Source organism: Carassius gibelio, chromosome A20 (assembly GCF_023724105.1).
Source record: "Carassius gibelio isolate Cgi1373 ecotype wild population from Czech Republic chromosome A20, carGib1.2-hapl.c, whole genome shotgun sequence".
In the NCBI taxonomy this organism is placed as follows: domain Eukaryota; kingdom Metazoa; phylum Chordata; class Actinopteri; order Cypriniformes; family Cyprinidae; genus Carassius; species Carassius gibelio.
This window is the reverse complement of record NC_068390.1, coordinates 19279880-19306110: the sequence shown is the minus strand read 5'-3', so window position 1 is coordinate 19306110 and position 26231 is coordinate 19279880. Positions and strand designations below refer to the sequence as shown.

The following is a 26231-nucleotide window of genomic DNA, read 5'->3' as shown; positions in this document are numbered from 1 at the left end:
CATATCGAAGAGATTAATTCAAAATAATTCCTTGTATTGTGTCAGTTTACATGATTTTGTATTCAAGCGAACTAGTGCACTGAAACTATAAAAATAATATATTTTTTGTTAAAATATTTACTATGCATTGATATTCCACCAGCAGCAACTGCTGAAAAAAACCGATATATATATATATATATATATATATATATATATATATATATATATATATATATATATATATATATATATATATATATATATATTTGTCAGAACTGGTGTTAGTACAAAAGAAACCGTAAACTATGAATTTAGTTTATAACATGGCATATATAGGATCATGAACTCTTGCAAGGCTGCCACCCAGTGGACGAGACCATTAAAATAAAAATTCTATTGACACGAAACCAAGTGTTAAACCTTTTAAACGTATAGTGTCCAGATAACTTATTACATGAAAAAGAATAAATTGATATGCACGTAACATAGCAAAAAATATAAATACAAAAACATAACTGGACAAAAATATTCTGCAAATCTTTTTTTTGTGTTCACATTTCAAAATACAGAAACAATACATTGATATTTCAAAATGTTCGACATTTTGACAAATCTATCCATATAAGGTAAAAGAGCAGTGCTAAACCGAAAAAGAATAATGTAATAAAAAACGAAAACCAAATGTAATGTTAAACCTGAAAGTGTCATGTTGAAATAGATAGATAGATAGATAGATAGATAGATAGATAGATAGATAGATAGATAGATAGATAGATAGATAGATAGATAGATAGATAGATAGATCTATCACAATACGTAATTTTATTAACTGTATTGTAATATCAATCTTCCATCACCAGAGAGCAGCATTGTAATAAATATCAACGGCGTTTTATTTCTCGGGACAATACATCTGTGACATAGCTTTTTATACTTGAAAATTGCTTAACTGTCTGGAAATCAGTATCAGTATTTTTAGCCCTGAAAAAATGTTGCCATTAGATGCATTGGAACAGCCTACACCTATAGTCTGTAATTTAATATGGTCAAGTAGATACACTAGAACAGTGGTTACCAATCCTGGTCCTGGAGAAGCCCCAACACTGCACATTTTAGATGTCTCCCTATTCAAACACACCTGATTCAACTAATTAGCTCATTTAGTGAAGATTCCAAGACAGGGGTATGCAAGTTCGGTTCCAACCCTGAAAAAACCCTCACCTCCCTAGCCTTATTAATAATGAAGACATCGATGAGCTTGTTCGGGTGTGTTTGATTAGGGTTGAAGCTGGACTCTGCAGGACTGCGGCTCTCTATGACCGAACTTACCTACCCCTGCTCCAAGACCAAGATTGGGAACCACTGCACTAGAAGCGTCGTTCTGTCAGCAGATGGCGCTGTATACTTTCACATGCAATTCACTATCATACTGCAATTACTAGGCTTAATATTTCTATAGAATGTAGAGAAAAATCAGCCAGTCATGTTGCTTCACATGAGATCCATATCGCAATATATAGCCTATTTCTAGTGTTCCTTCGTCCACTATTATAAAATCCTTATTAGTAATTTTGAACTACCTAGATAAAACCTGCATCCTAAATTGGTTTGATTTCAGATGGTCTTCCAGCTTGACCAAGTTTGTTTTAGCTCTTCTGTCTGGCCTTCTAGCCTGGACAAGCTGTCTTAAAAGTAACCATTCCTTTTACATGATTTTTCTGTTTTCGCATTTTACTATAGCCACAACAACTGAAGCCTGCTTGATTGTTTTCCGTTTGGGATCTTTGTGGTCTGTACGTAAATATAATTAGTCATTATTTATCACTTTTTACGCTTATTAAAGATTTTTAGATATATATAACATGTTTATCACAAAAATAATGTTTTGTATAAAATAGTTGACATTTAGTTATCAATCACTCCAGTGCCATTTGATATTTACATTCACATCAGTACTTATTTGACGACTTGAACTGACAAGACAATCCCCAAGTCTAGTTGGTCCGCCCACTAACATTATCAAAATATTAGAGAGAGGGAGGGAGAGAGAGATCATCTGGCTGGGCTATACACTGATAACTGAAAGTAGCTATATCATCAGTCCAGCAGCTGTCTCAGAAGGAGGTAAAGCGATGTGTCATTGACTCAGGTGCGTATACGATCGAAATCCTGTGCAGATGTTTTTGTTGTTGTTTGTATTTCCTGGTGACTGCAGGTACAGACAGATGTGCAGCAATGTCAGTCAATGAGAGTACAGGAGGCAATGCATCGTAATTATGGCTCATTTGTCATTGAGATTTTTGTGAGATGAGCGCAACTGATCTCTGTCTGAAAACAAGTATATTTAGTCACACTAAATATAAGGGTCATACAGTACCTGAGGTTTTGTGTTTAAACACATTGCTTCCAGTAGTTCTGCTTTGGCTACAAAGGCGCGTCTTATTGTTTCTTTCACTGTCTTTTATACGGTTGGTTGTCTGCGCTGTCCGCGGTGCTGAAATCGTTCCTGCAAGGACAAAAAACGACGACCTCGCCATCAAACCGTGAATGATGCTCACTCTGTCATCATTTGTTTCTTCGACCAGTGAGTCTCTCGTTCGCCAGCTATTTAGTAAATACTGAATAATGACGTACGTTTGCCTCCATAGTAAACAGAAAGCTTCTGAAGTGTCGTCTAACAGAGACCGGCGCGTATTTTGTATTACGCATCTAGATTTTTGGAGGTAACTTTACGCTATGCGTCTGAAACTTCAATATAATGTTCAGGCATTTGTCTGCAACTAAAATTAGTTTGTAAACCTACAGCTTATCATTAAACTATGCAAAATAATGTCAAATAGTTTAGAAAGGGTGTTAGAAAGGGTGTTGTTGTTGTTACAACTTACCTCATTAGGTGAGCTAACAACAAAAATATTCAGTATTTTATGCACTTTTTGGGGGTATCAAATGTGCTTGTTCAAATAATTGTTATGCCACCCCACCCCTGATTATTTTAAACAGTAGGCCTATAATTTGAATATTTTAATTCGCAAAGGCAAATACAGTTATAAAACAAATGTAAAACGCATAAAACATTTGCTAAAAGCATAACAGACACTGGCCTATACACTGTCCTATTTTGTGCAATCTTTTGGGCAATCTTCAACCCTGAGACGTAGGGTTTCTAGTTTTAGACTGATGAAAAGCATTTGTGGATTTTATGTCACATTAAACGAAAACTGATGATATACATCTTCTTTGATCGATCACACTGATATTCAAAATAAAGCATAATATTTTAAAATTTTTATGTCCCATTTTATTTGTCCTATAAATCTTTTATATTTTATTTTAAATCATACAATTGTCATCTCAGTATTTTTGCTGGTGGTTTCACCCCTTAGGCATAGTGCTTTTACCCCTGTAGCTCATTTATAATTGGTTAAACTGTCACAAATCAACCAGTCTAACAGCGCTCTATTTCATGGTGTTAAATGATGCGCCGTTTCTCCATAGGTTGAACTGACCTTTAATGAATGCATTCTTTAAAAATGATTTTTATAATAGATGCACTTGTCTTCTCTAAGTAACTCTGTGTTATGTTTTCTCAGCAGGTGTCAGGGCGCATTCCTGTTGTCTCACGTGCGCATCATGGTCCCTTAATTGAATCTAGGACTGCAGAGAAACGAGCACCGCGGGCACGAGCAGCTCTCACGCTATGCCCGTCACATAATGTGGAACATGGCACGCTTAAAGATGCCCTGTGTCTCGTGCAGACACTTTCCACTGTTCCTATGTCTGTTTCTACCGACACTCTCATCTCATGCACTTGGGAACATATACAAGCGTTCGGTGGTCCAGCGCGCGGCGGCCCGTTCTGTCGCCCGCATGGATGGCGAGGTGATCATCGGCGCGCTGTTCTCCGTGCACCACCAGCCGTCCGCCGAGCGTGTGGCCGACAGAAAATGCGGGGACGTGCGCGAGCAATATGGCATCCAACGAGTGGAAGCGATGTTTTATACGCTGGACCGTATCAACGCCGACCAGAACCTGCTGCCCAACATCACCCTGGGCTGCGAGATCCGGGACTCATGCTGGCACTCTTCAGTGGCTCTAGAGCAAAGCATCGAGTTCATCCGAGACTCTCTCATCTCTATTCGGGACGACAAAGACGGATCTAAGTGGTGCATCGACGGGACGCCTTTCAACCAGCCTCCTCCCACCAAGAAGCCCATCGCAGGAGTCATAGGTCCTGGCTCCAGCTCGGTGGCCATCCAGGTGCAGAATCTCCTCCAGCTGTTTAACATCCCCCAGATCGCTTATTCGGCCACCAGCATAGACCTGAGCGACAAAACTCTCTTCAAATACTTCCTCCGTGTCGTGCCCTCTGACACGTTGCAGGCGCGCGCCATGCTCGACATAGTCAAACACTATAACTGGACTTACGTGTCTGCCGTTCACACAGAGGGTAAGTCACTAAGTCACACGTTCTAACTGTTTCTTTTATGAAGATTAATGTATGTATGAGATGTATGAGACCTTTAATAAACTTTTCTTAACAATGTTAAAGCCTGTCGTGTGAATACAGGTAACCTATATGTTTTGCACTGAGTAGCATATTAATTAAAACAAGTTTTGTTTTATTTTAATTTTAATTTAATTACATTTTTTGTCTCACTGACTCAAACTTCTATATAATATTCACATATTTGTTTGTCCAAAATGGTTGTATAGTTTAGAAATTATCCCTAAACTTTGCAAATTAATGAATTAATGTGAGAACTGGGAAGGTGTCTTGTTAAGGAGGCAGGGGAGTGTTTTAGCACTTTTGTGTTTGTGTTTTTTAACACTTAAAGAAAGTCTGTAACTCGAAGTAGTATAGAGAGATATAACTTATTCAAAAATTTTATAAATACCAAGTACAAAGACTACTGAAGTTCTGTACAGTCTTTAAAGGATGGATAAATGGGAAAACGAGGTACATTTTTTTGTCATGAAGTGATAGTCCACCCAAAAATAGTTTAAAAAGTGTTTAGAGCAACATAAGGGTGAGTAAATGGTGACAGATCTTTTTAGGTGGACTGTGTCTTTAATTCAGGGGTGGCCACGACAGCCACAATAATCTTGCAAAGTTCAGCTCCAACCCTAATCAAACACTCCTGGACCAACTAATCAAACTCTAAGGGTTAATAAACTACAGGCAGGTGAGTTTTTAACAATGCTGGAGTAAACTCTGCAGGACTTTGGCTCTCCAGGTCTGACACTGGCGACTCCTGCTTTAATATGTTGTGGTCATTTAATTTACTTTAAAATACTTCAAAATCTACTTCCAATCTACTTTTAAAAAATTAACATAAAAATCTTTAAAATTAACTAAAAAATAATAATTATTTCACCTGTAATTGCATTTGAAACATTTTATTTCTAAACAGTATAATAAATGCACAGGGTAACTACTGTATATAACATTCAGTGAGGATAACAGTGTACCATTATGTGCAATATTTGTGAGTCCAGTGGAAGCACATTGTTATAGCCTTCCCTGTCCGGTCAGCTGTGACTAGATTTCTATTTGTTTTTTCAACATGGAGATCATGTTGATGTTCTGTCATTTAACATTCTTTAACATGATCACAAATCAAACTATAAGCCAATAAACTATAAACTATAATGTTTACAAACTATAAACTATAGTGTTCCTGTAGCTCAATTGGTAGAGCATTGTGGTATGAAGTGCAAGGTTGGTGGTTCGATTCCCAGGGAACAGATGATAGGTAAAATTGATAGCCTGAATGCACTGTAAGTCGCTTTGGATAAAATCGTCTGCAAAATGCATAAATTTAAATTTATAAGCCAGACATGAAATCTGGCTTAAAATTCTACAACTGCTATTACTGTATATTAAGAGGGTGCTGGTATGATAGCAATTTCACTACTGTAGCTAATTTCTGATTGATTAGACTCCGTGTTATAACACTCTCTAGTTTTCCTTACTTTGACTATTGACAGAATGATAAGGTTGTGCAAGTCAGATTTTGAATACAAAAGCATGAACACATAACAGACAGGTTTTAAGTGTTAACATTTTTAAATTAAGTGAAAACAATTGGAAAAACTGTAATTTAAAGGTAATGATTGCACCACTCTTTAAATACCTATGGTAATTCACTCCCAGTTGTAGTGCGAGTGGACCGAAGACCTTTTATTATTTGCATAAGGAAGCATGCATTAATGACTCAGTTTCTCCATACATAATGAGGGTGATAATGTATTTTTCCCTTCCCTTCCCACAACATACACAGTTTTTGTTGCTCCCTCTAGCATTTTTGTGTGTCTCACTTTCAATACAGTAGGTGATTTGTATATAAAGTATCCAAAGGTTGAAAGCTTGTCTGTTAAACTGCACATTGAGATGATTAATGTCCTCATGGGCCACATCACTTTTTTTTCTGTGTATTAATTCTGTTCCATTATAGCTGATGAATTTCAAAGTAAATAATGTAAAAAAGTAACTCTTTAGGTTACTATCAGCATACTTCAGTGAATTAAATGCAGTGTAACTAAGTTTTTTGTTAGTGATGTGTTCTTTGTTTCATATTAATATACTTTGACCCCTCAACATACTTCTAACAAGCATTTGTTTAAAATCTGAATATTTTATAAAGGGACACCTTTAGACAGACTTAAATAAGCAATAAAATGCTAATTCTAAATTCACTGTTCTGTTGGTTTTGGTCATAAATAATTAGTAAGATGACTTTTCCTTCTCAGGAGATACTCTGTAATGGTTTAGCTGGCATGAACTAGATTCACAAACACAACATCAGCAACTCGTACATCGCTGCCTGTTGCTCATAGTAACAGTAGAGATCTTTGATTACAATAATTACACGGCCAAATATAAATTCTGTTAAATTTCTTGCCATTTTAATGGCCATATTTAAACAGGCACCCATTTGTAACAATCTACCATGGTAATCTTTATAAAAAAATCTGAGTTCTATTGATGTAAATCATTCTGAAAAGTTTAAAGCTAAGCCTGCTTGCTGGTTTTAACTGGTTTAAACTGGTCATCCAGCCTGGTCTTCAGTTGGTTTGGCTGATATCCCAGTGTGAGCAGCTGAAAAGTGCCAAACAAAAAACAAACAGCCAAATCGGCAGATAAACGTTAGCAGTGAACTCTGAGTATTAGATTAAAATGTTTATTTAACACTCTACCTGTGGTACCTCTCTTTTGTAGGATATTCATTTATTTTAACTATATGGATCAAATGCTATTTAATATGACATCAGGATGACATCACTAAAATCAGACTAGCTTCCTTTTTAGCTGAACTATTTGATTCAAGTCCGAGTTTTATGAAAGTAAGCAAAAAAGCTGAAATGAGACACCTTTAAAAATGACAAAGTGTTAAAACACAATGGTACAAACTTGTATTTTGTGTCAGAAAAAGAAAAAGGGAGTAAGCTAGTAAGAGAGAAACCTAAACCTGCAAATACAGTTGTTCCAGACAACATAAAGAAAGAGGTAAACAGAGTAAAAAGGAATTGTTAGAGAGCCACAGAACTGTGAATGTGCTGGAATTGTTACCCGCACACCCACACTACAGAGACTGACCTCCAGACAGTCATCAGTGACCACACACCACTCATCTTTCCTGATTAGACAGAAGCTCTGTTCTTCTGAGCACAGTCAACAGCAGTGACCTCTGCTGCCTGCACAATGAGATGGAAATTTCGCCTGGCAGTCCAGACGTTGGATGGAACAGAAGATGTTTTAAGTTCTGCACGGACCCGTTTCTGATTCATACAATATTTTGAAAAGGACACAGAGTGTTCAGGTGAACTATTATGGTAATTTGCAGTAATTCTCCAGAGCACTACAAACTATTATTGGTGTCCTACTTGTTTAGTTACAGTACAGTGCCTGTGGAATATAAGATTAAAAAAATAATAATAATAAAGGATTTATCATGGTGAATAAATGCTATCTCTTTAAGACTAGCTATGTAATCTGTTGCAGTTTATCAGTGATGATACAAAAAATACTTGATTATAGAATGCTGTGCTCAACCAGTCAGAATCAGGTATTCCAAAATGGCATTTATGTGAGAGTTTTTTTATTTATGTGTTTTTCATTCTAAATGTATGACACCATTTGTATCCAAAATGGTGGTGACCATTTCTCCATTTCATGTTTTTCAGTTGCCTGTCTGCCTGTCATTTTGTGTCCTCTATAGTCAACTGTCATCCATTTGTTATCCTGGGCTCTGACTGGTCTGACAGGTGTTGGATCAGTAGTGGTAATCTATCCTCCATTCTGTGTCTTTGATTAGTTTCGTACGTGTTTTAGCGTATCCTTTATTAATTGTCCAACATTTTCTATCTGAACACAGGTAACTATGGAGAGAGTGGCATGGAGGCCTTTAAGGAGTTGGCCGCAGAGGAAGGTCTATGTATTGCCCACTCTGATAAGATATACAGTAATGCTGGCGAAAAGCACTTTGACCGTCTGCTTAAGAAACTGCGGGAGCGTCTCCCAAAAGCCCGCGTGGTCCTCTGCTTCTGTGAGGGAATGACTGTTCGTGGCCTGCTGATGGCCATGCGACGCCGTGGGGTTTCTGGAGAGTTCCAGCTAATTGGAAGGTAAGGCTGAAAACCATTCCGTTTCAAGGCAGGAGAAACTACATCACTAATGATGCTTAGATGTAATTTGATCATGTTTGATCATGTCAGAGGAATAAATTGCAAGCTTTGAAATGAGACACAGAGGCCAAAGAAGTCAAAATGACACCCACATTGTCTTGCTCATGGTTATATCACAACTGCATCATCTTTGATGCTTTTGCATTTTGTGTGCAAAATAAGCAAATATGATTCTAATATTTGTAATAATTATTAGTACATTTTATGTGTTGCTTTAAGTGCCTAGGCATGTGTTTCTTATTATTGTGAAAGAAGAAGAGACATCAGAATTGGAAATAAGTGTTGGAATAGACAAGTTTCCAGGGAATCCAGATGAGATTAAATATGGACATTGTGAACAGAGGTGCTTTTCACACTTTTCACCACTAATGAATAATTTGTGATTCAGTAGCTGGCTCACAAATCCCTGGAAACTGCCTCCTGCCATTGTCTTATGTGGTGTGAGTGTTTGAGTTTATGTTTGGGTGAGAGAGGGTGGTCACTTGTTTTTAGATAGGGATGGAAAAGTGCTGTGGGCTGGGTATTAAATATTCAATCTCACAGCCTCTCACAGGAAATGTATTTGATGCCAAATAAGCAGTAGGCAAGCAAAAGATGATCCTGGGTCCCCCAATAGTGAATGCATCATGCAATTGCTTATGGCTTGGAAATTAAGAATGTGCCATATGCTGCAACAATACAGCTAGGGTCCCATATTTGATTCTGCTACTCTATATTCTGTCTACTATATTATCCTGATAAGAAAGCACATCAAATAGTAATTTGAGTAAATTAAATAATAAATATTAGATGAAAAATCTGAACTACTGAAATAACTAAATAACTAAAGCTTAAACAAAAATACATTTAAGCTAAATAGAAATATAAAAATATAGAAAAAGGGCCAAAGCACATAACAAAATTACTAAAATTAAACATGAAAACTGAAAAAAATTGTATAAATACCATATTAAGATACTAAAAAGACACTAGTCATCATTAGGCGTACCCTCATAAAATATTTAGTTCTTTTTTTTGCTACTTATCAAGCCTCATGAGAATAATAATTAGGCAGACATGACATGTGGTCAACTTGGTCAATTGGTCAAGCAGTCCAGTGTTTCCTAATTTATCGCCCAATTTGATTGCTGAGTAATTAAGGTGAATAATGTACAGTCAGTCAGTCAATCACAAAAAAGAGACACCCTCATGATGATACAAGACACCCATCCACTCCCCACCACCGGGTATCTTTAAGGGGATAGACAAATGGGTAACCAGTGTATTAAGATATCTATCATCATATCATATCAATCTGTCATACACAGTTTGTTTTACAAAGGCTATTCTCCGATCAGTCAAACTCTCTGATAGTGAAATCAGATCAACACTGGATAACATTCTCAGATGGAATCCTTGCAGACTTGAAGATCTGGAAATGAACTGTAGCAGCTATCTTGTTTAATCTATATCAAGGCAACATCTATAGCCCACCCACGTATGATCACAGGCAGGCCACCATATTCAGTTAACAGACTTTCTAGGTCAAAACTTTGTGTCTGGAATCTGGATTTTTGTCTGTTTTCATATTTGCATGACCCTATCTCATTAAGCTGGGTAATAGAATTGAACATGTGTGTTTTTAACAGTAGATGTTGGAGAGGAAATGGGAAAATAGGAGAGACAGAGAGCCAAACTGCTTCTGGGTACTGATGGAGATTTATTCATTAAAACACGTCATGCATTGTCATGATAATCTGAGTCCAAGCCTTCAAGCCAAGACAGTTGATGATGTGTATCTGAGATAGACAATGAATGAGAGAGTGATTAAGAAGAGAGAGAGAGAGAGAGAGAAACAGAGGGAGTATGTTTGGAGAGCTCTTCTGTGAAAAGAGGATGAGGTCCAGGTGTTCTTCTCCTCTGCTTTGGTCTTAGCCAGCTCATGTCTCACCAAAAACCAAATCTATGTCATTTTCCACAGAAGAAAAACATTGAATTAAAATGTTTTAATCAACATCAACAGTCTCACAGGCAGCTTCTCTTAAACGCTTATTACATTGGATTCCTCAGAAGTTGTCAGACTATACTGGGAACTGTGTTTGCCTCTGCCTCTTAATGATCATGCTTCATTCCCACTATGTTTTTTACTCCTTATTTAGAGTCCCATACAGCATGTTCCCCATAGATATTTTCATAGTCACATGTTATTGCTGTCACGACAGGAAAAACAACATCAGCTCCTCAGTATTTCAGCTGTGGTTCAAGCACTGACAGGAATCCAAATTAAATGTTTAAACAGCAGCACTCTCTTCCCCTAGTGCCTTCTGTGTTCCCAGTCCCAATAATCCTTTTGCGCTTTCCTCCAAAAACTAATTTTCGCCTCTCATTACACATACAGATAAAGAAGAAAGAAAAGGAAAATTCAGAAAAGAGTATATGACTGTTTCTTCAGTCAAACTCAGTACCATGGTGATAGATTAATGTGGGCAGTTTATGAATGGTCTAAGTGGTTGCTAGGTGGTTGGTAATATAGGTGGTGGATATATACTCTCACAATTATTTATGCTTTCACTTGGTAGGTGATATATAAATTAGTACAGTATATACACATTTTTGTGTTATTATTGTACATTCTTTAAGTTTTTCCTTGCAACTACATCCCTGAGATGCCCCGTCTCTTTATATAGCAGATTTTATTTTCTATAATCAGCTTGTCATCTTGTCATTGTTTTCTGAGATGTGTCTTGTCATGGATGGAAATTAGTAGTCTTGTCAGTGTGTCCCATTAGTGGCTCGGCTTTTCATCAGCGGGGCAGGTTATGTTTTGGACCAATCAACTGTGAGCAAAGTGGCACACCTCTGGCACATTTCACAAGTCACTCCCTGTTTTTCTCTTGCTCCAAATTAAAGTTCACCAGTTAAAGTTTTTTAAAGACAATATTGTTTTCACTTGTAGTGATGGTTATTGTTTTATATCACATTCATGCAATATACTTAAACCCAGCAGAAAACTGAATGAGATGGGGTCATGGAAATATGAAAACAGACAAATATCCAGATTCCAGACACAAATTTCTGACCTAGAAAGCCTGGTCTCTGAATATGATGGCCTGTCTGTGATCATAATTTTCAGAAATCATTCTAATATATCGATTTGGTGTTCAAGAAACATTATTATCATTATCTTGTTATCAATGTGTGTGTATGCATACATGTATGCATTTATTGACAGTGGGTCTAAACACAAACACACACACACACACACACACGCATCATTCTTTCAAAAATTATTATGTTGTTAATTTTGTTTTGTCTTTGTCAGTAGAGGGCAACCTTAAAATGTCAACACTGTTACCATGGTATTGTAAGATAAACAACTGATAATTAAGAAGTAATTATGTGTAGAAATATAAGATTACAATTCTGTTTCTAAAGGCATAATTATATGCCCACATTTTACATTTCATGTATTTTATTATTTGTAAAAAATTCTCAATACATTTCAAACTGGAAAAGGATGTCTGTTTATGACCATGTAACCACCGCTAATGATAAAATGACTTAAAAGTGCTTGACCTCATTTTGTCGAAGTTTAACAGGGTTTAATCAGTGTTTTTGATAAAGCATAGTGTTTTTTCGAGCTCAGTCCTGGATTCACTTCTGCTTCTTGTGTTACCCTTTATGGTTTCATAAAGGGTAACACAAGAACAATTCCTTACCACGTTTGTATTTAAGTGGGTCATTTACTTGTAGGTGCGCTTGAACACTCCAAATAGCTTTTCTTCTGAGGTTATTTTCTCTTCAAGTAATGTGGAGAATTGCATTCAGCATTCTTCAGTGCATTTAGTACTGCATGATTGCCTGGGACCTCCTTGTAAAAGTTATCATCTGCAGATATTGCGGATTTGTAAGAGGGCCACTCTTGTAAAGCCTGCGGAGGCTGATTCTTAGGAAATCAGGATCTCTTTCTCATTGGCCCTCTATTTTAAATTTATTACAAGATTTATTAGTCATGAGGCTGAGCAGAGAGTGAGAAAGGTTGACTTTAACAGGCTTTCCAAATGGCTGCATACAGGAAGTTTCAACATTTGGCTGTACAATCAGTTCATTAGAATAAAACTTCGGGTGGATATGTAAAAAGAGAAAAAAGATGCAAGAAATGAGAAAAAAACTTTTTTGAGTGAGAGTTTGACACAAAAACAAGCCTAGAAAACAAGGTAGCTGGGTTGAATCGGCATTAGCATAATATACTCTGGGAAGCTGCAGATATAAACCTGTTTGTTTTGACCTGCCAGTCTATTGCAGCACTTAACAAGCGCTCTGAGGTCACTTTCAAGTCTTTAAGATTCAAACAGCTACAGCAAAACTACATTAGATCGAGGAAAGCCTGCAGGCATCCCAGCAGCCCTGTCATTGGAGCTGTATTACACCACGTCCCATGGGACTTGAGGCACATCTGTTTGTGCTCAGACTGCTGTTGTAATGTTTAAGAGGTTGATTCTACACTGTTTACTTCATGTCACTATACATGTTTTCAAGTTTTGTCCCGTGTGAATTCAAAGAATATTTAAGAGACGCTGGCATTGAAAGGTTTGGGGTATGAATGGACTGATTTGGGGTGTTTAGGAGGGGGAAAAAAGGACATGTAGAGAGGACATGACAAAGTCTCGTCATGTGTGTATGTGAATGTGAGATGGAGAGAGAGAGTAATAGAGGCAGATGAAAGCTGGTGTGGGGCGAGCGAGAGCAGGCGTGATGGGGGCTCCCAGCAGCAATGGTGCTTGTGAAACACAGAGCCAGGCTGCTGCTAACTGGAGCACCATGAATTAGTAAAGGCTTCTGGATGAGTTCTAATGGCCCGCAGCCTAAGCCTGCACTGTCTTACTCAGTCCTCTAGAGAGGATCGAGCAACAGTCAACCAGAGCACACATCCACAATATACTGGATTTGAATGAGTAATGACAGAATGGAGGATAGAAAAAAAAAGAGGATGACCAAATGGGGTGTCTAGTATTATTCATCCATATGCTGTTTTATCATCTGGTGAGGTTAATTGAGTACATATTTAGATCTTTAGTGTTTTCTGCACACAACAACAAACACAGCACAAGCTGTGAGGTTCAATTCTTAAACAAAATTGATTCTTATGAACCGGTTCTTTTTAATGATTCGTTTGGCGTGGGACGAGGCTTGATGGGTGAATGCGGATGCGGGCTGATAGACACTCATGTGTGTGCAGGATGCAGGAGAATAAATTATTTACATGGCTTCCTGCAAACTAGAACTATATAAACATAAAATATCTAAAAACAAAAAATCTAAAGTAAAAACAGCAATATCATGAAATATTATTACAATTTAATGTTTTTTTTATTTTTCTATTTTAATATTTTAAAGTTTAATTTATTCCTGTGATGACAAAACTGAAGTTTCAGCAGCCATTACACTAGTCTTTAGTGTCACTTGATCCATCAGAACTCTTTCTAATTTGCTGCATTGGTGCTCATGAAACATTCCTTCTTATTATAAATGTTAAAAACATTGTGCTGCTTAATATTTTTGTGGACCTTTCTTTGATTCTAACTTTTGAAAGTTCAAGAACAGCTTTATATATATATATATATACACTACAGACCAAAAGTTTGGAACATTAATATTTTTTCCTAAAAATCCTAAAAATTCAGCTTTGCATCACAGAAATAAATGATAATTTAAAGTATAATAAATATAAAAACAATTATTTTAAATTGTAATAATATATCACAATATAAAAGTTTTCTGTATTTTTGATCAAATAAATGCAGGCTTGATGAGCAGAAGAAACTTCTTTCAAAAACATTAAAAATAGTAATGTTTCCAAACTTTTGGTCTGTACTGTATATATATATATATATATATATATATATATATATAGTAACATAAATGTCTTTGCTGTGATTTACTGTAATATATTTTGAAAATAACAATTATTTTGTATATATTTAAATGAAAGGGCAAAAAGGGAGGGAAGGTGAGGAGAGAAGGGAGAAGAAAGGAAAACAAGATTAGGAATGGTAAAAAAAACCAGGCACAGTAATAAGTGTGCACTGAGACGAGGTGAGAAGCGAGAAAATCCAAAATGATGTGGGGAAGGTGAACATTTTGAGATGAATCTAAGCAGAGAATTAGGGATGAAATCAATAAGATTCTGTTCTCCTACCTTATGTGCCATCGCTGCTGTAGTTAACCTGTCTTCAGCCTCAGGACACTGCCATATCTGCCTATCATAGCAGCACAGTCTACCTGTGCTTCAGCTCCTTCATTATTCATAGAGGTAATAAAACTCTCTGTAGAGCTCTGCTCTATCTAATCTCTGCCATTTTCTGCTCTACTGTGGGGTGCAAAGCTGTTTAGGAAGATGTATTTTAGGTCAATGCCTCTAAAGGTAATTTTGTCTAATTTGCTCTATAATAAAATAAATAAAACTTGCCTATGACACCACAATACTGCGGTGTGCACGGAAGAAGGGAAGCTTGGCAAGTAGAAAATGATGAAGAAATGGATTCATGAGATATTTAACTGTATAATGAAACATAATAAGTAAAACATGCTGACTGGGAGAAATATGTCAGAGAAGAATGAGTAAGAAAGAAAATGGAGGTCCTGAAGTCTGCAGTGACTAATAAAAAGGCTTCTATTTGAAATTTTTCAAATTTAATAATAACTGTATTATATTATAAATAAATGTAGAAAATCAGCATAAGAGTTTAAGTTAAAATAGCTTGGAAAATGAAAATGTCATAGACATCATGTCTTTCTTTTACTTTAATGACACCAGGATTCTAGTTAGTAATAGTGTAGAATATGAAATATATCTTTTAAATCGATTAAATTGTTCAAAGGTTCCATACATTTACAAAATCCTAAAATGTTCAGTCTTCTTTCAGGATTACATTATATCAGCTAAACAGAAGCACTCACAGCCCAACACTGAAATGCTTTGGTGCACACTGGTGATTTAAGTGAATCCGAATCTCATTTGTATGCATGCAGTAATATGGAAGCCATGTTTATGCAAAGAAGCTGGATCTTTATGACACAAATTCCTCATCATCTGACATGTTATGTTCTCTCTCTTCTTATAAAGTGATGGCTGGGCAGATCGTGACGAGGTGGTAGAAGGATATGAGGAGGAAGCAGATGGGGGGATCACAATGAAGCTGCAAACGGAAGAAGTTCAGTCATTTAATGAATACTTTCTGAAGCTGCGTTTGGACACCAACACAAGGAACCCGTGGTTTGCTGAGTTCTGGCAGTACCGCTTCCAGTGCCGGATTCCTGATCATCCTCAGGAGAACCATAACTACCAGAAAATCTGCACAGGTAAACAAAGAACCAGAAGATCTTCAAATTATATCAACATGAACATGTAAGAAATCAGTAACATTTAATATTAACTCTAATTAAAAATAAAGTCTGATTGAATGAATAATTTTTTAGGAATATTATTTTATGCATGATACTTCATTGAATGATTAATGGTATCTCTGTATATTTTCCCTCCATTTTCCCCCCCATGTAATTATCATCTGGTCGGCGCTTTAAAAGGTGATCTAGGTAATCTGAGATGTGTCCCCTTGTCTTTTGTGCTTTTTAAATAATTGTTCTCTTTGCCTTTCCACATAGAAATATTAACATCTTTTGTCCTAAAACATTATATTAGTAGTACTTATTATTTTATTCAGACAGCACTTGAAAGGAAAAAATGCAGCTTCTACTACAGTATATATTTTTACAAATGTAATTCTGCATAATGCAACCGGATCAACAAAGCCTAATATCTAAGTCTGTGTAGTAATGTAGGTTAGTTTTTGGTGTTTTAATAAATTACAAGAGCTTATAGTTTGTTATTGTTCTCTTCTTCTGAAAGACCCTCATGGTGGTAAGTGAGAAGTTATGATGTTATGATACATGCACTGAAGAAGCACTTCACTATGGCAACAGTCAGCACAGTAAGTTGGACTGTGTTTGGCTTCTTTGACTAGCAGAGCTATTCTCTGAAGATGATGTGCAGTCCAGAAAGGCATCACATACAGTGAAAATCAGCTAGTTTCATCATTGTCATTATAAAAAGCTCTGCAAAATATATTTATCCTCCAGAACACTATGAACATTTATCTCAAGGCTTCTTTGTCTCATATTTTATAGTAGTATCCTGACCATGCGCTTGGAAAAGCATCAGATTGATATTGATCATAAACTTTTGATGAGCTGTATCTCTAGAAGACTTCAGTTTAGTCTAAAAGTCAAGCAAAGTCAGACACTATGCTGCCAAGATAAAATATCAGTCCAACTTTCCTGTGCTGCTTGTAGGGTAGGCTTGATGGCACTGAGAGCACAAGAGAATCTTGTTGCACAAGAGGAAATAAGCCGTCACAAAGTGTGTGTGTGTGTGTGTGTGTGTGTGTGTGTGTGTGTGTGAGTGAAACTGTGTGAATGCACAAAGAGAAGACACAATCACAGTGTAACGAGTTACCCACACTGTTTGCATGTGTGTGAGATTGAAGAGTTCACCTGGTTGATTTAGACACTGCAAATATAATTTTCTGAGTCAATATTTTTCTCTTTTTTTTTCTGTACAAATATCTGCACATGCTTAACACAAAAACCATTACATGAGAAGCAAAACTGCATGAATAACATTTTTAATTAAACTGATTAAAATCTCACCCCATTGGCAAGTTTGTTCTTGTTTTATGCATAAATGTTACTAACATTTGATCATTTAAGCTTAAAAAAACCCCAAAACTAGCAGTTCTTCTTTTTAGGTGAAATAATTTTGTTTTAAGGATGGAAGGTTTTTTTTACTGAAAAAAAAGCTTGTGCAGAAACTTCAGATTTTTTTTTGTATATTTATTGCCTCTGATTATGAATGTATACGTAGCACTGGAATGGCTTTTCCATCGGCTGGCTTATGAGTATGGCATTTGTCCAGTGGCTTGCCAGTGCTTCGTAAGATATGAAATTCAATGAAGTTTGCCAGCCTGCCAGCAGGACTCTCCTTCCTTTTATTCAGCCTCTTCAGTTTGATAAATGTCATCTCATTTTAATGTTGGGGCATAAAATTATATATTATATATTATATATATATATTAAGAGAAAAGAGAAAGTTCTGCCTTTTCGTACTCTATAGTAATCAGAAATTTGCAGATATATTTGTTTATATATTTTTTAAAAAGCACAGAGCCTTTCGCTGTAGGCCTTAGTTTTTCAGGCTAATTTAATTCATTTAGCATCCATATTTTTTATTTGTTAAATTGCTAACAAATTCAATGAATAAACAAATATAAAAAAGACAAATCCTGGATGGATGGAGGCAGAGTGGCAAAAATACGACTGTTGTCCTCACTTTAATCTTGCTTACATTGGTTTAAAATGTTTTCTTGACAGGAAATGAGAGCTTGAAAGACAACTATGTCCAGGATAGCAAGATGGGTTTCGTGATCAATGCGATTTATGCAATGGCTCATGGTCTTCATGACATGCATCAAGAGCTGTGCCCAGACCACGTCGGCCTGTGCGAGGCAATGGATCCCATTGATGGCAGTAAGCTGCTGGACTATCTTCTCAAGACCTCTTTTACTGGCGTCTCTGGGGAGGAAATCTACTTTGATGTAAATGGAGACTCCCCTGGGAGGTAAATGATAAGAATACTTTGTATGTGCAAGAACTAGTGTCTTATTTCAAAACCTAGTTATCTACCTATAGAAGCATCATAACTGTCAATGTGCCCAAAAACCACTGTAAAACAAACCCCACCACAGGGTAAGATACCGACTAAGACCAGTATAGTTATAGTTCAGAGTAGTTAGATCACACTGTTATCTTAGCAACATGCTACTAGGGTGGCCGTATGTTCGTGAATAGGATTTCTAAATTGCCTGAAATGTCCAGGTTTTTATGTTGCTTTCCTAATAACATGCTCTGTATAATCATCAGAAATTATATGTACACATATTTGCTTTGCTGATTGCTATCTGTATATCCAACACCAAGACTGGTCAATTATGTTCAGTGCCTATACACACTATTTTTATTCCTTACCTTCAGGGAAGTATGAAAACAAAGGCAAAGTCCTGACATTATAGGCAATTTTAAAATCCTGTCCATAACTTGTATGGAAAAAAGAGGACCTATGTTCACCCTAAACATCAAACAATTGCCATTGGAATTGCTGTCTAATGTGTCTATATGTAAAACATTCTAAATGAGGGAGAGCGTTAGGGAGGTGCAAAAGAAGGAAACTACTAGTGTACCAAGTCAGCCCACCAGGTTTTGAAACAGAACTAGTTTAATGTCAATATGACAACTCACACCTGAATGGCCAGTGTGACAAGGACCATTTTGAATACCTATTCTCTGCGGCAACAACTGATTGCACATTCTCTCCGGTTAGATTTGGCATTGGTACCCTCGCCAACATGTGCAAAAACGTGCGTGTCAGAGGGTAATGGACTTGGAGTGGAACAGATTGCCTGTCTCAAGGAGATGCTTCAGTCCTCTCCACTCCAATACCCTGATGCGGCCAGCTCCTGTCACCCTGGCTATACACCAACAAAAGATGACAGCTCCACTTCTGCCAAGACTGCCACCGACTTGTGTACACATGTGTGTTTGTGACACTTTGCCTCATCTGTAAGCTAGGGAGTGTCATTAGTATGGATGAGTGGACAGCACTCAGGAGGTTGTGGATTCATATCCCAGGTGGAAGATGCGAAGTTGAGAGACTTGGATGTGTGAACATAGTAAAAGTGTGAACTCTGCCTCTTGCAAGTCCCGAGGCTTCAGCAGTGCTGAACTACTTATTATGGCAGACTTGCTCTTATTCTTTCTCTTTTTTCATTACCCATATCATTACCCCTCTCTCTCCTTTTCTATGCCCTTAGGTATGATATTATGAATCTACAGTATGTGGAGGAGCTGGGCCGCTATCATTACATTAATGTGGGGTCGTGGCACGAAGGTCTTCTGAGCATCAGTGATTACAAACTCATGACGAACCGCACTGAGATGGTCCGATCCGTCTGCAGCGAACCGTGCTCTAAGGGACAGATCAAGGTGTGTATATAGCATATTCATGTATTCATTGTATTGGCAGATGAAACTATTTACAGTTGAAGTGTGATTTAAAAAAAAATGCTTTCTAATGTCTCAGATTAGTATACAAACAGTTTTTTTTCACTGATTTATTCCACGTGTTTTAAGTATAAAGTTCACAAAACAAATGGAAAAAGCTACCAGTACAGTAAGATAAAATACCCCCTAATGGTTATTAATGAGTGTAAATTAACATCTCAAGGAATGTATCAATTTAAGAATTTAAGATACAACATTTTTTTTAGAAAAAGTTTTTTTACTAAAATAACTCGTTAAGAAGTTATTTTACATCTATACATTGATAGACTGATGGGTTATTGCAAGATACATATTTCTTATATTTAAAGCATTGGCAAAAATTTTATATATATAATTGTAACTCTATACTAATTTATTTATTTACATTTGTTGTTGTTGTGACATGAATTAACTGATGTTAACTTGTGAAACTTGTACAGTTGTGAAGTGTTTCTGTAGCTGGCATCAACATAAATATTTTGATTGTAGGTGATCCGTAAAGGTGAAGTGAGTTGTTGCTGGATCTGCACTACATGTAAAGATAATGAATATGTTCAGGATGAGTTCACGTGCAGAGCTTGTGACCTGGGCTGGTGGCCTGATGATGAACTGGCAGGTAAGAGACTCTGTTTACATTTCCTTCATCCTCCTAATTATCAATTAAAATATCTCTTCATTTAAACACTTACACTACTATTTCATTGAGAATAGCAGAAAAAATATTTGCTGTATTCCACCAACATTTATGCTTTAGATCCTGTTCAGCCCATATCTCCTTTCGGCTTCTCTCCTATCACTCCTCTCTATACCCGTCGCATTCTCCTTACCAAACACTTTCTCTTCCTCTGGGCTGTGAGTTGCGCATTATTTTGACAGCTCTTTGCAGCAGCGAGCAGAGCTGGATAACGGTGAGGTTGGAATCCCATTAGTACTCAGCAGCCGTGTGTCAGGCTCAACAGTTTCACCATGGAACCTGAGGAGCAACAGGGAATTCTGATTACCAGAGAGACAGACTGATCTGAGATAGAGAAAAAGCTCTGTCATAGTGAATGAGAGAAAGAGACACTTCGGGGATAAGGCTCTGTCATAAAGAATATGAGTTTTCAGAATGCATAGAAAGAAATGCACACAAAAGTGGGGCATATGATGCTTAAGGGACAATGATGTGACGTTCTTCTATTCATTCATTAAAAAAAAATGTAAAAATGCAATTCATACTTCACTGTTGAAAAGTTTGAGGTCATGTTTTTGAAAGACATCTCTTATGACCAAGGCTGAATTTATTTGATCAAAAATGCATAATTATTGTGCAGTATTATTACAATTTAAAACAAGTTTCCTATTTTAATATATTTTAAAACATAAGCTGTTCATATGATGGCAAAGCTGAAAATACAGTTATACCATAATTCCATTTGAACTTAATTACAACGATATCCAGAAGTCCAACAATCCTGAAATTCTGTATTTGTTTTTGTCCTGTTCTTCATTTATTGACTTCCTATCTGCTTGTTTTATTCCAGAATGTAAGCCTCTTCCACTCAAATACCTGGAGTGGAGCAGTGTGGAGTCCATCATCGCAGTAGTGTTCTCCTGCCTCGGCATCCTGGTAACACTATTCGTCACCTTTGTCTTCATCCAGTTCCGTGACACGCCAGTGGTGAAGTCCTCCAGTCGTGAACTTTGCTACATCATCCTGGCGGGTATCTTCCTTGGCTACATCTGCCCCTTCACTCTCATTGTACGTCCCACTGTGATCTCCTGCTATCTGCAGCGCCTTCTAGTGGGCTTGTCGTCTGCCATGTGCTACTCCGCCCTGGCAACCAAAACCAACCGCATTGCACGCATCCTGGCTGGAAGCAAGAAGAAAATCTGCACTCGCAAGCCCCGCTTCATGAGCGCCTGGGCCCAAGTGGTTATCGCCTTCATCCTGATTAGTTTCCAGCTGGCTGTGGTGGTTACACTAATTGTGCTGGAACCCCCTGAGCCGGTGAAGAGCTACCCCAGCATCAGTGAGGTGTACCTTATCTGCAACACAAGTAATGTAGGCGTAGTGGCTCCATTGGGTTACAACGGCCTGCTCATCATGAGCTGCACCTACTATGCCTTCAAGACCCGCAACGTGCCTGCCAACTTCAATGAAGCCAAGTACATTGCATTTACCATGTACACCACCTGCATTATCTGGCTGGCTTTTGTGCCCATCTACTTCGGCTCCAACTACAAGATCATCACCACCTCCTTCTCCGTCAGTCTCAGTGTTACTGTAGCACTGGGCTGCATGTTCACACCCAAGATGTACATCATCATCTCCAAGCCCGAGCGCAACGTACGCAGCGCCTTTACAACCTCAGACGTGGTTCGTATGCACGTGGGCGACGGGAAGGCAGCTCCTTGCCAGAGCAACAGCATCCTCAACATGTTTCGAAGGAAGAAGAAGAACAACAACGCAACTGCCAGTACCAAGTGAGTGACAGATAATTATAGGTTTGAGTCACATTTCTGTTTTAATGCACATAGGCTATGAAACGTATGGAAATAAAATAATAGTGTTTCTTTCTCAGTAGCACACAAACATTTTGGACTGCAGCGATAGCAATGAAAGAGTTCTTTCTAGCATGTGTGTGTATTTGAGTCTCTCCTATGTTTTTCTACCTGCTGCAAAACCAAGTGTATGTATGTAGGTAGAGCCAGACGCTATCCGGCCGTCCTTTATCTGTGCTGAATCTTCATCTAAAATTTAACCTAATTTTCATCTAACTACCCATCCACTTAGTCCCTCTCTCCTCCTCAGTATTAACCCACTTTTCAGTGTGCCTCCTCCCCCCATGCCAAATCTTCTCCTGACTAAAACTTTAACCCAGTTCTTGCAGAGGCTGTAGCTACCATATCCAGTTCCCTTCTACTGCCCTGTTCACACTGATAGCAATTTTCTCGTTTACGTTCATACTACTGGATGCCTCAGTGCTGATGGTGGGCTTCAGAAAATCTGATTACAAATGAGATTCTTTCCAGGCAAAAATAAGATTTTGATGAGGAATCTGGCTGCTAAAAAGTAACATTAAACCATTAAAATAACTTTCAAGTAATATTTGTTGGTAGATCACAGCAAGTCATAGTGCATTGTGAACAAGTTGAACGATTTTGCATGAATCAGACTCGTCGCTGCCCATTTGCAAAAGCATAACCAACTCTTAAGGTTGACATGTTACTGGATGCCTCACTAAGTTAATAATTATTTGCATAAATGTAAAATTTTGTAGCAGTTTTCACTTTCATGTCAAGTCGCTACTTATTTGCATCAAAGTAAATGTCTGCAAAAACTTCACTCCTGTTGGAATTCACTGGTTACTACATTGATTTGCTATTTACTTGCATAAATGTAAACGTTTGAAGAAACTTGGCTCCCATCGATAGTCGGCACATTGAATGTGGAATATTTCGACTCTGCAAATCGCTGTCAGTGTGAACACCCCTTGATTCTGATGCAGATTTCAGCCCTGAGGCCTCTCTGTCCGGTTAACTTAATTACACTAAGAGCGGACAGCTAATGCCATGTTCATCTGATACTGAGTGGAATTCCATAAAGCTCTTATTCATACTGCATGACATTCAGTTTGAGCAGACCAGTGCAGAGAAGGGATGGCAGAGAAAGAGCCATCGTGGCTTTCATAATGCTCTGTAAGCAGGTCATTATGAGATACACAATCAGCATGCTTGAGAGATCTCTGTCAGAGACTTCATGAATTAACAATGTTGAGTAATGCATCGTATGCTAACCCTAATCATGAGAGTTTTATGGCTGATAATTGTATGACTTGTATGAATGATAACACGCATAATGATAATTTTTCTGTGATGTTCTTCTCTGTCTCGGTGTGGCATTCTGGCGTTTCTTCGTGGGAATAACGTGGGGTCTCTGTTTCATTCATAGTCCTAATGGAAAGTCTGTGTCATGGTCTGAATCAGGTGCCAGGCCCCAGGGGAAGGGGTCGAGTGTGTTCCACAGACTGTCTGTGCATGTGAGGAGGCAAGCGGTCGGCCAGAGTCAGACGGCGGTCATACGACCCCTAACTAATGCCTCACAACCCCCCGAGTCTGAACATGATGCTGGTCTCAACACAGCCCCCAATGGCTCTCACCCCGACGACAAGGATCTCTACAACCTCAGAGAGGGGCAGGATGGGGGTCCCCAACATCCTACAACCCACGAGAGAGGGGTACCACTTTCCTATTCCCCTCCTAATTTAATAGACCACAGCACTGATTATCCTCAAGAGGGGCCAGTGGACACTCTGAGCTCTACGGTTCCTGATTTTGACCAATTTGTAATCGGCAAAGGGAACAAGTCAAGCCCCGTCGCCTATAAATCATCTGCCAATCAGCTGCCTCTTCCCCTGCAAGGTGAGGCGTCCCCTGAGGAAGGTTCAGAAATGGAAGCTCTCAATCTCATTCAGGGGTTTCTGTGTGAGAGTGCCACACAAGAAGAGGAGGAGGAAGAGGAATGTGTGGAGGAAGAGTTGGCACAGAGTAAGCTGACTCTGCTCACTCCACCTTCTCCCTTCAGGGACTCACTTCAGTCAGGGGGGTCCATTCCCGGATCCCCCGGCTCTGACAACAACCCTCCCTTCACCCAAAATATGAACTACACCCCAAAACAGAGCTCTTTTACGCTATAAAAGTACATGCTCAGGACGGCGCTGTTTGTTAATCGAACTCTGCAAGATTTCACTTGCTTCCATCTTTCAAAATGTTTTGGAAAGCAGGAAGAACTGTAAAATGAACAAATGGAACATCCTGTTGGTAATATTTTTCTCCGAGGTAGCGCTGGCAGCATCCGTTTTCCAAAATGCTGCAGAAAGTTGGAGTGACAAAAATTATTGTGTTGCTGTGCCCAAAATCCACTGGCTAGTAACATCACAACTGTCCAGGAGTGATAATGCCAGCTTGCTGCTTTAAAATTTCACTCTTGACACACTTTCTGGGATTGTATGTGCTTTTGAACTATGTAGCTGGATTTGGTTCTGATTAAGCAGTTTAGTTACTATTGCTAGCAGAAAAACAACCATGGAAAAAATGAGGGTTTTGGATGTCGACGGCACAGACACATAAGTGTATAAGTGCATACAAGTGAATCATATCTCATATTGGGCTGCTGTGTATCTGTTTTTTTTATGTGATTTCCTTTTTTTTTCAGCATCTGTGCACAAGTCAAAGTGAAACATGGAATCCATCTGCACACAATAAATCTCATTTGGTTAACTGAGTGAGTAAATCTGGAATTTCCCTCTAAAATGCTTTCCAATTTCCTTGTGGCTCCCCAAATGTTTCAGTGTTTTGGCTTTGTGAGGCAAAGGCAAGAATGCTGATTGTAATTTTAGGTATAGAATACTATTTTAGCTGAAATGTGGAGCCATGGTAAATAAAAGAAACAGGTTTTTTTTTTTTTTTTACTTTGTCTCATGCATGAACTTTTGAACCTTTGAAAAAGGGAGTGCTGTTTTCCAACGGTTTGTATACCGTTCCGCCATCTATTGTTTTCCACAAAGATGGTGTCTTTGTATTTCTGCTCTATGTTTCTATGATTAGAATGTGAGATATTTGTAAGTTTTAAAAACAATGTCTTATAACTTGCTCTTTGTGATAAAGGGATGTACCGTACATGGTGGAACGGAAGCTGGAGTATTATTTCAGCAACTTTTACACACTTTTAAGTGTTCCATTTTTAAACTGTATCTATGAGTAGTTGCTTCTAGTGGTAACTTGTAGCATTTACTGCCAATCTCGCATAGGATTATCACATGAATTTGCAACTATTACACTTTAAGTTTCGCAGGACTATTAGAATGCAACTCTCAAAAGAATATTCTTGAATATCTTACATATTGTAATTGTTAGAATGGATTGTGATATTAGGTCTTTTAGTGTTAATTGTTTGGAACGGAATCATTTATTTAATATAAATGAATTGACAGATCATATGTTTAAATGGTCAAACTTAAAAATGAGGAAAATGCTCTTTTTGCCAGGACAAATCATGCTGTAAAATAAACATTTTATATCTAAAACTGTATTTTGGTTTTCACCAGTTTCAGTTTTAGAACTTGATGGGTTTATGGCTTCAAAATGTTTATGCTCTTTTGTCTTACAAATTACAAATGCAAGTGGTGTTTAATACACTATTAAAGACAGTTTAGTATGAGTTTAGTTTTATGATGTCATGGTATCATTATCTTTAATATCTCTGAAATTAGATTTGAATGTGTTACTTCATAAAAGCATCATTCTCTAACCCCACATCACCATAAATGTGGTTTATTCACATTGTAAGCACTCTAAATGCCACATCACGTTTTTATTGTATCTTCTTCGTTTCCGTCGGCGTATGATGTTGCGCAATCTTTGCAGTCGTATCTCCCGCTCAGGAACCG

The 26231-nt window shown here is 37.7% G+C and overlaps 1 protein-coding gene across 2 annotated transcripts; it reads left to right on the top strand.

The window, feature by feature from the left end:
• Window positions 1-1843: 1843 nt before the first annotated feature.
• Window positions 1844-26007, top strand: LOC127938943 (metabotropic glutamate receptor 1-like). 2 transcript variants are annotated; one of them, XM_052535871.1, is made up of 9 exons: window positions 1844-2131; window positions 3573-4429; window positions 8358-8607; window positions 15773-16008; window positions 18076-18322; window positions 19572-19743; window positions 20290-20416; window positions 21324-22266; window positions 23770-24024. In XM_052535871.1, the coding sequence occupies exons 2-9, from the start codon at window positions 3694-3696 to the stop codon at window positions 23876-23878; spliced, it is 2820 nt and encodes a 939-aa protein (XP_052391831.1). In that variant the 5' UTR covers window positions 1844-2131; window positions 3573-3693; the 3' UTR covers window positions 23879-24024. The 2 variants fall into 2 exon arrangements, with proteins under 2 accessions (XP_052391831.1, XP_052391830.1); XM_052535870.1 differs by having other exon boundaries at window positions 1845-2131; window positions 23735-26007.
• Window positions 26008-26231: the final 224 nt, after the last annotated feature.

Excerpts from the sequence above, each read along its gene's own strand:
- LOC127938943 (XM_052535870.1), top strand. The coding sequence starts at position 3,694 with ATGTGGAACATGGCACGCTTAAAGATGCCCTGTGTCTCGTGCAGACAC. Across the intron at positions 8,608-15,772 it reads GAGTTCCAGCTAATTGGAAG|TGATGGCTGGGCAGATCGTG; the intron begins GTAAGGCTGAAA and ends CTTCTTATAAAG. Across the intron at positions 22,267-23,734 it reads AACGCAACTGCCAGTACCAA|TCCTAATGGAAAGTCTGTGT; the intron begins GTGAGTGACAGA and ends TTTCATTCATAG.